The 10,524-nt window shown below is 36.1% G+C and overlaps 1 protein-coding gene across 1 annotated transcript in view; it reads left to right on the forward strand.

Annotated features, from left to right (window-relative positions):
* The window catches only part of LOC104259249 (pituitary tumor-transforming gene 1 protein-interacting protein), a 31,664-nt gene extending 21,701 nt beyond the window's left edge, over positions 1-9,963 (forward strand). The window contains exons 6-7 of the mRNA XM_059818816.1: positions 1,545-1,591; positions 8,419-9,963. Coding sequence (XP_059674799.1) covers positions 1,545-1,591; positions 8,419-8,468 — 97 coding nt within the window. The 3' untranslated portion in view covers positions 8,469-9,963. The remainder of the gene's footprint in view (positions 1-1,544; positions 1,592-8,418) is intronic.
* Positions 9,964-10,524: the final 561 nt, after the last annotated feature.

The following is a 10,524-nucleotide window of genomic DNA, read 5'->3' on the forward strand; positions in this document are numbered from 1 at the left end:
TATACAGGAGAAGCCTGCTTTAAGCAGAATCTCTGTTCTCTTCCTGAGATCTCTTTCCTCACATACTGTCTTGCTTTTATGCAACACAAAGCAGGGATCCTGTAGTCAGGTTATCCTCAGTAGGTAAACTTGACTCCTCTTCCTGTTCTCTTCAACCTCTCAGTCCTGACTTTCCTCCTCTAGATGAATTTCATCTCATCACCCTGATTCCTCAGTTCCTCTTCCTCCTGTGGTTTGAACAGGTTGCTTTGTTTCCTATGCTGCCTGGACTGAATAATGGAAAGGGATATAAGGGAGATGGGTGTCTCAGGGAAATAGTGGAAGGTTTTGAGTCAGTCTTTCCTGTTTCTTTTTCTCAGCATGCTTTATCTGCACGCTTTCCAGAAGTGCAGTTGCAGGGAGAGGCCAGTACAGCCCTTCACCTCTGTAAGAAGTGGGATAATTGCTTCTAAGGACACAGAGGATCTGATTAGCAATAGGAATTGTTTGGAGGTGGAATATGCATAGGGCAGATGGGATCTTTTGGTGAATTAAGCTGCCACTGCTTAACAGCTTTCTGCTCAATATGTGCAAATTAGAATCGGATGAAAGTCACAACTTGTCTAATTGGGTTGAATTTTGATAGGGGCAACAAATGGTGTATTTTTTTGCTGGAGGAACATTGTTTTGCCAGTTTCTATGTCCTCTCCTCAAAACATATAGAACCTGGATCATCCTTGTTAAACGGTTGTGTAGAAGCTTTTTTGTTTGTTTATAAAACTAAGCAAAAGAGATGTTACCTTTGAAATATAGGAAAATTATCTGAGGAATGATGGAACAGTTTCCATTTAAACTTCCTTCTTTTTTCCCCCTTCACCTTTGCAAAGGGAAGGGGAAGAAGAAACTGATGTGTCAGGCACGTGGTTTATGTGAATAATTAAAGATTGGCAATATTAGATACAGTCTTAAACTGTCTTATGATTAGACATCATAACTAGAAGAATCCAATTTTTACATAGCACAATATTTTAATTTCTTCTCTGCATGGATGGCATGCTGGATTTCAGAAACTAGTAGTTTTCACTTATACTTGCTGTACTGCTTAAACAAAACAGTAATACACCTTTTGTCTTTTTAGAACTATTTTATTGACTTAGGATTCTGAAGAACACTGTATTCACAGCTAAATTTTACCATTATGCTCCCTGCTGGAAAGCATTAGGGAATCTTCCAATATTGTGCCTTGCTTATGTATAGACAATTATCTCAGTGTGTGTATGTGGACACATTACTTCTGTATAGAAAAAACAATACTTTCCCTTATGCTTGCAAATGTCTTATTTTGACATTATTGATTAGTGAGAGGTTATAGGGAATCTTATAGATACATGAAGTGTATGTAGAAAGATAAGATATATAAGATATATAACTGATAAATGTGATTTTTTTTAATTTATAATTGCATACTAATTTAAAAAATGCTATTGTCTCTTTGAGATGTAATTACCTTTTGCTTACAGCTCAAAGCAGTCTGAATGTTTTTCTGATGCCTTTATTTGTTGCAGGAAACAAGAAAGAAAACTGAAGCATGATGAAATACGTAAGAAGTATGGTATGTGGTAATCTTGTTTTGGTACTCAGTATCTAATTTGATTCCTTTTTCCTAATTATTATTAAAATTCACAGCAGAAACAACCTGCTTTATGAACAGCAGAAGTAATCAAGCCCAGTTTCCTACTGATGTGTCTTCTGTCACCTGAACACCTGATCTCATCACTATTATGCTCCTCTTCTCTTCCTGCACTGACTCTCCCACTGAGCAAGAGACAATGTGCTGGATGGGGTGTTTGCTTGGGGTGGGCATTTAAATATATTAAAATAAGTAGTTCTTTCTGTCTCTTACTAAGGAAGAGTACTGATTTGCAGAGTGGGGCAGGTTTGTTTGTTCTTGAACTTGGTAAACCAATCTAGTTGAAATTGGCTAGTAGACTCATGGTTATTGAAGGATAGACTGATTAGCAGATAGCAAGCTTTTTAAATCAAGCTTGAAAAAGAAGGATGGAGGATGCAGCCTAATGTAGGGATTGAAATTGTTGTGTTTTTCTTTGTTTTTAAGTGGTGCTGTGGTCCAGCAGGAGAAGCCTATTGCAAGACTGTAGGACCTGCTGTGTTGTATAGGAGGCTCTTATTATCCAGGCTTGCCAGTGCTTGCACTTTTCATTCTATTTGTTCATAGGGTTAATAGCACTGTGTATTCAGAGACAGATATGCTAAAACTATGCTGCACTTTTTATTATGCAAATTGCACTAATGTCAGAGAAGGTGATTCTAGGGGTCTGAACAGTCACTCAAAACTGTTAATTTTCATCTTGTTAAACTGATTGGCAGAGTCTGGGAATGCCTTCATGAATCTGTAGCCTGCCGTTTGGCTGATGCAGAAGTGATACAGACAATCTCTATAGGGAATTCTCTGCCTGGGGAACATTTGCAAAAGCATGGTCCTTTGCTGGAATGGAGGGAAAAATTCGCTGTGAAGCTTGAGCTACAGGAGGAAGAATGTTGTAGAAACCAGAAGTAATTTTTGTTAAATGTTAGTTATGAACTTCAGTCCTGTGGTATTTTATAGGATAATTGACCCTGTATCCCAACCACAATTCAGTTTCAAGAGGTTTGAGTGGTTGACAACAATAGTCCAGATTTAAAAAACAAACAAAATCCAAACAACAACATAAAATAACACCCACTTTCTGTGTTTGCTTCTCCTTAAAAGAGACCTTAGAGTCAATCCCAAGTTTGAATCATTGGGATAGATCTGGTGAAGAACTGAAGACAATGGTTATGTATCCAAAACAACATGCAGTGCTCTATACAGTTATATGTATAACTTAGCTGTACTGCCTCAAGGAGATCCAAAGAGGAGGTCCTGAATTCAGTGTAGCAGTTAGTGTACCAAAGTAAGACACTGGGGTTAAGTGGTGTTTCAAAAGGTTGTGTTCAGTTATATTCCGCTTGTGAAACTAGTTTGTCTCTGGATGGTTCTACATTTTAGTGAAGACAATTCTGTCTTTGGTGCTTAACTTTCAGACCTTTACTTGTTGGAGTACTTGAGTTTCCTGAGGAATTTAACTGCGTAATTCTGTGCCTCTGGAATAAATACACCAAATTCAACAAATCTTGCTTGTAACTATGCTATGCACACAGTCATGAGAGCTAGTGTCATTTTTGCCTCCATTTGAAGCATTTTAGTCTATCAATGACTTAGTTAGAAACAAGTTCATACATTCATTGTGTTAACGAAGCTGTACCTTCTTATAAGGAGTCAGGCGTATTTGTTTGTTCATGCAGTTATGTTTTGCAATGCAGTTTACCTGCAAAAGATTGTAATTCAACTATAAAACTTAAATTTCAATAGCAAATTTCTATATAAAGTTTATTAATTGACAGGTTTGCTTTACTGCATATTCAAAGATTAATTTATACTATCAGATATATCTGAGGCCTGGATTCTCATAATTTGGTTTTGTCCTGAAGAAAAACCTAACTCTTGCATGAATAGTTGGCCCATACTGAAAGAATGCAGATAACTGAGGAAAAAAAGACAAAATATAAATTCTGAAATCCCTAAATATTATTGCTGGTGTATATAGTTTACATTCTGATAACATACAGGCAAATGGTTGTCAAAATAATTCAGTGAGACATAATAGACTAAGTCTTGCTATAGCCTTGGATCTTCTGTCTTAATTTTTCACTGTCTAGTAAATACGTATGTTAGCATATTAAATATAATCTAATAAAATTGCTGCAAATAATTATGGGGACACTAGATTATTATACACTCTTAGGCACTACAGAGAGGATTCTCAGTTAAGTAGGCATGGATGAGTGGCAGAATGACAATGACTTTTTTAACCTGACTCTGTAGATTAAGATGATCATGCCTGAAACTTCAGTATTTGGTTGGCTTTAAGAGAATGCCTTTTCCCATTTCATCCACCAGCTTTCCTTACCCCATTTAAATGGTAATTACACATTTATAATGCATTGCAGGTGTCACTCTAGCCACAGTCCTTTGGGAGCATTGGAAGCAATAGAGAGCTTTAGCAACCAGGAATACACACTTTGAATTGTTTCTTTGTTGCACAATTTAATAGTATTTTTCATTTGCTCACATATGAATGTGATATGATTACACAAATTATATGTTGACTGTTAGAAAATTGTAAAGTAGGATTCGGAGTACTTTGCAGATTGTATAGTATACAAAGGAACTACAATTTAATTGCTACTGCATTTGCTGCTATTGTATGTTCAGTATAGCATTAGTGAGAAGCTGCTTTATTTATTTATTTCAGGATTTTGCCTGGTATTAGTGGAAGGATTCTGTCTCCATTTTTAAAAAATTATTGCCTTTCATGATTTTGGACTTCCACACTACTTGCTTCAGTTCTACAAAGGTTTTGATGAGCTAATTTAATGATATGTAATCCTATCTCCTTTATTTCATATGGGACATTGATTTTTATATTCAGTAGTTTGTCACAGTAAATGTTCCTTCTGTTCAAGATAGATGCTTTATCTTGACCTTCTTTAGTGTTCTGAATGCAAAGCAAGGAAACCTTGTATTGCTATACACTTAAAGCTATTTAGTTTGTATGTTAAGAATAGAGTTGTTAATTTGGGGGTTAAAAATAAAGATGAAAAGTGTAATAAGGGGTTAAGAGACATAGCATATCACAAACTAGTTCAGGTTTTTTTGCAGCATATACAGTGTCTTGTAAGTATTTTGCTTGTTAATTCTGTTTTTGGGCAGGGCTGATATTGAAATCTGACCCTCGTCACAGGACTGAGAAGCTGCATAGTTAGCATAGTACATAATATGAATGACTATGCTAGAAAGAGGTACTAATTTCTTACAAATGCTTTGTCATTTCGTACATATTAGGAGGCCTCATTACTTCATACAAACTGATAAAAATGCTTGACTACTATACCTTTCAAATTTTTGAGTGTTTCTTAAATACTGCTAAGTAGGTCAAATATTAACCTCAAAATGCAGGTAAATAGAAGAAAGATGTTAAAGTTCTTGTAAGTGTCCTATGTGTCAATATTCAAGTTCAGTAGTAGTATGTAATGGACTTTATTGTAAACAATACTCCTGAACCTATGAACATCTAGCTTCACTGAACCTCTAAGTGTAAATTACAAGTTGGGTAGTTGCTCTCATGTCAAATGGGGAAACAGTTGAGCAGGACAACTTATGTCTGGTTCAAGGCAGCACACGAGCTTTAGCTGAACCAGACATGCTATCCAATTAGCATAGGCTTGCAGCTCCTCTTTGAGTGTCAAGGCTAAAAGCAGCTGTGGCAGCTGACAGGAGCTTTTTGTCATGCTCCTTTTTTGTATGTCTCTCTAGATTGCTTTTGTCTGCTTATTGGAGCCTGATACAACTTCTTCAGTAAGAACTGGTGCAAGTGATGAGCTGCTGTCTCCCTCCTCTCACTTAATGTAATCTTACGATTTACTTAGAATGCTGAGGATAAAAGAAATTTAAACACTGGATGCAGATTTGAAAGCAAGACTGAGTAAGGTCTATCAGATGTTGTAACCTCTGGTTATCCTCATTTGAAAGGAGGGCTTGCCATTTCTTTTGGAATGCTTTCTTTCCTGGGAGATAAATTACCGAAGTCGCAACTGATAATACTCACACTGGATTGACCCATAGTTCTTAAGGCCTGTTTAGTTCCAGTATTGTACAATAAAACAGATCAGAGAACTTTAACTTAATTACCACCAATCAGGCATTAGTATGTTTATATCTGTTAATTCCTAAACATAATTCAGTAAAATTAAAGCAAGTACTACTGGGAATGGCATTTGCAATAAAGAGTAAAAATGACACATTCACTTGAAATATGAGGACTAGTTATCTAAAATGGCTTTTGGTTGAGTGTTTTGAGGCAGAGACAGATAAAAGTATACCATTCTGAGGAACAAAAATAGGAAAAGTTTATCAGTAATCTTATGCCATCCTCTGATTAATTTGAAATTGGCACTACTGGATGTAGAACATCGTTTCCATTGGATTTCAGCTATTTAAGCTGCAAGAGAACAGTGTCTATTGTTTTACTGTACTACTTTCAGACCTATGGAGTGTCAAGTAGGTATCTTGAATGAAATACAAGACAGACATAATAAGTATTTACCAGACTATAGAGAGAAGTATGCAACCTAGGTTAATTTTGTCAGGGATACTGGTACCACCTCTTGCCACTATGGAAAATTTTTTGAAGTTTGATGCCTTGATTTCTAAGTGGAACTTAATGAGTGCGGGGAGTTTATGAAATGCCAATTGTAATAAAAATATGATAACTTCTAGTACTGTTGCTAATTTTCTGTAAATGGTGTGTAGATATATTTTGTATTTGGAAAGGGTGAAATACAGAAGTACTGCAAAAAGTTTTGAAAATTGGACTACTCAGTTGTCTTTAGGTAACTAAATACATTAGGATCTGTAGATATTAGCTGCCAAAGTATTAACATGTCTGGAGGAAGGAGTGGGTGGTAGTGGTCTGGAAATAAAGTAAATGTTTCTTCTCTGTATTTGGGTTGGGCGTTATATTAATGGAGGAATGTTACCTGAAGGTACTAAAGGTTGAATAGTAGGCCAAGGATAAGAGCTTTTTATTGTGTGTTAACTTACTTGTCAGCTAGAGTAGGCTTAACAGACATTACAACTCTGTTTAAACGCATGAAAGGTAAGATTAAAATTTGAGAAGTAACTGCTTTCTAAAAGTTTAAAAATATAAAAATTTCCAGGTCTCAAAATATTGGAGATAATTCTTGACAACGCTATCATCTAACCATACTCTTATTGCACAAATGCTTAAAAGGTTATTTTTTTAAAAGCAGTTACAGAATGGGGTGGTACCTTTGCAAGGTACTATACCAGGTAAATAGAATGTATTTCATGTTACCTGGCCGAAGCTTTATAAATGTGACTGGCTTACCCTTTCTTTGACAAGTAAGGGCCATTACCTATGAGGGCTGGTTTTGATACTAAGTTTTTACGAATTGACTGCTTGTAGTCTCATCAATTTGAGTAATTGTAGGATTCTTCGTACTTATTCCTTAATATTTGCTGTTCCCTTTCAGGTAATTAGTTGCAGTTACTGATATAATAATCAGCACTAAGCAGTTGTGCTTCTTGACTGACATCTTAAAATAACCTGGCAGTTCAAAAGAAGTGCAACAACTGAAACAAGGTAGACAAAAGTACAGTCTGCATTCAGTCTGCCATTAGCTTTTGACTTTCAGATAGAACAGTGAATATCCAGTATCTTGTGTGCAGATGCATGTGGAAAAGAGGTATGGTATGAAAAGGTCTGAGGGGAGTTCTTACAAGATTGGGCAGTGACTAGTGTAATTTTTCTCTTCCACTATTGTGACTCTGAACATTTGTGAATTGGAGTTGTTTGGCTTAGCTGTGTTCTGTCTCCATGCCCTAAACAAATGAGCTAGAGAAGAGCCCAGGCTTGCCAGACAGAAGTATAAAAATCTTGGTGGAAAAGATAGCGGTAGTGTTCCTGTTCTTTCACAACAAAAGGTCAGCCTCTGGACTCTCATGGGACTCCTTTATTTTCAGTATGCACTTCTGCCTAACCCAAATCTGGTGTGTGGTTTAAAGTCTCTTTGAAATAATTGCTGTTTGGAACAGATTGCTCAACTAACCCTTACAGAAGATGGTATGCATATCCAGACACTCATATAATTGGATGGCTTTGCAATGCTTTCTGTGACAGTATTCTAGTAAAGTCACTAAGAATCTTCATGATGGAAGCATGCTGCAACCTGGATTAAATGATGCTCTTGTTCTGGTCCCCAGAGGTTTTAGTGCATGTAGAAGTGATCTTCTTAGATATTATTAAGCAGTTGCAGAAATGCTGTAAGTAGTCGAACGTGACAATCATTGTGTATAATTGAAGTAGAACTAAGTCAAAGTAGCAGCATCTTACATTCTAAAAGGATGACAACCTTATAATAACTTGAATTTATAAACTGGCCAATCTGAATGTTCTTCCTGAGCCATCTCTATGCTTAAATTTTTGTATACTTTGTGCTCTCACAAATGCTTTTTGTAGGATATACCTCACAAATGAGATGTTTTTTTCTGTAAGAATTTTTCATAGAGAAATGTTCTCTCCCTGCTAAGTCTTGAAATACCTATTCATGATAATAGTCTGAGAAATAAGAGTGCTTAAGAACACTTTCAATTTATTATTATGCTTGAGTGTTTGGGTAATAGAGCAACTATTACAAGGCAAGAATTGCCTTTTAGTTTTGTTATATGGAGTACCTATTACAGTGAGGGCAGTAACTCAAGGTTTTTATGTAATAGTGGTAAGAAAATTATAAATGCAGTCCTGTTTTGTTTTACAGGTCTTCTCCAGGATTCTGATAATCCATACAGCAGATTTGAGAATGAATAAAGCTGAGCACCTTCCACTAGAGCTGAAACTCCAGAATACAGGAAGATAGTTTCTTTTCATTTGCCTTCTGGGTTCTTTTTTTCCCCAAAAGGTTTTTTTTCCTAGTTGTAAAACTAGGAGTGGATTAAAGACTTCATGAAATACATGTTTCTATCTTCTACCTATATGGAACTACTTTTTTATAAATGCTTTTGGTTGTTGAAATGTTTGATTTAATTTTTTTTATGGTGACATTTAAGTGTGAAACAGTATCTTCCTTCCTCTTAAAACTGTATTTTATTACTTGATGTAGGTGGGTAATAGTCACAATCATGTGTTTGAATTCAGTCTTAACTCCCACTTAAACCGTTGTTTCCATGTTCCTAAATAAAGATTTTTCCCTATTAATCTTTTTTAATAAAAATAGAAGGCAACATGGCAGTACAGCTTCACCTAGCAGAAATAGCTGATGAGAAAATACTTACATATTTACACTTTGAGAATTGGGTGGAGTTTTTTCCTCTGGAAGAAGATCTTCAAGAGGGTAATGTCTAAGGGTTAATATGTACTTTAGATATATCACTGATGTGAAAAAGAAGTTATTTCAGTTAGCAAAACTGGAAGAAGGTCATTCTTGAAATAAACATAGTTATGTGTGCCTAAATTTAAGAAGAAACATTGGCCTGTGAAGACTTTCTTCTGTAAGATTAATCTATAATTACAAAAAAAACCTGAAAAAAGTTGCTTAGACTCTGCAGTTTGACCCTGGTCAGCAGCCAAGCACCACCTAGCTGCTTCTTCCCTCCCTACAGTGGGATGAGGGAGAGAATGGGAACAGCAAAAGCAAGAAAACTCTTGCATTGAGATAAAGACAGTTTAAGTGAAGAAAAGGAAGATGGGGGAACAAGTCATGCAAAGCCAATCACCACCTTGCAGAACTAGATCTCTGCCCATCCTCCCCTCAGTTTTTGTTGCTGAGCATGATGTACAGCCTGGAATATCCCTTTGGTCAGTTCTGGCCAGCTGTCCCAGCTGTGTCCCCTCCCAGCTTCTTGCCCACTCTGGCCTACTTGCAAGAGTGGGGAGAAAGGAAACCTTGATGCTGTGCAAGCAACAGCAAAAGCCAAAGCACTGGTCTGTTACCAGCACTTTTCTAGCCCCAAAGCAAAGCACCATATAGACTGCTATGAAGAGAGTAACCTCCATCCCAGCCAGACCCAGTACAGCAAGAAAGCAGTATTTTTTTATTCTTTTATTGTTCTTTTGATATTTCCATAATGTGATTTATTTCCTCTCTCTTCTCATAGAGGTGTTTCATTGAGCATTTTTACTAGCTTATCAATATGATGCAACAAGCAAAGAGCTCTTCTTCCCCCCCGGTCTAATGCAAGTTCCCATTTATTCTGTACACTTTAAATAACCTCCCTTGCTGTATATTATCCATTAAACAAATATACCATATTGAAGATGTTTATGTTTTTATCAAGGTTCCTAAAATAAATACTTTAACATCTTTCATTTGGTTCTGTTTAGTTTTGTTGTTCCGTACAATTTTAAATTAACTTGGTTTAAAGGAAATTATCAAGTATGAGTTTGGGAGAAGGGAAAGGATGTGCTTTTGCTGTTTTTCTGACAGAAGAATAAAATCTTAACACCACATAGGTGTGGTCGAATTAAATCTTGCCTGTGGGTGATGAGGTGAACTGCCATTCCATCCAGTGCCAAAAAAAATTGTCTCTGCTTAGGCTTTAGTAACTATCTCTTATCACTGATTTTTGGTACAGTGTTCACTTCTATTCGTTCACTGTTTTTACCTCTGTAAACAGTTTCTCAGGATTTTATATAAAAATGTTTCCCAGTTCCTGAATCTGTATTGTAATTAGTGTTAATGGAATAATAGGCCAGTTTTCCTTTTTTCTTAACTTGTATTTAGCACTTTATTACTAGGCACTATGTTTAATTTCATATGTTTCTTCATCTGTCAGCTTTTGTCAAGTCTTAAGTATTACTCAAATGTCTGTCTTTGAAGAATGATGGTCTGTGATAAGAGTGAGTTGATAGTGTGGAAATAAAACAT

This window comes from Gavia stellata, chromosome 6 (genome assembly GCF_030936135.1).
Source record: "Gavia stellata isolate bGavSte3 chromosome 6, bGavSte3.hap2, whole genome shotgun sequence".
Classification (NCBI taxonomy): Eukaryota; Metazoa; Chordata; class Aves; order Gaviiformes; family Gaviidae; genus Gavia; species Gavia stellata.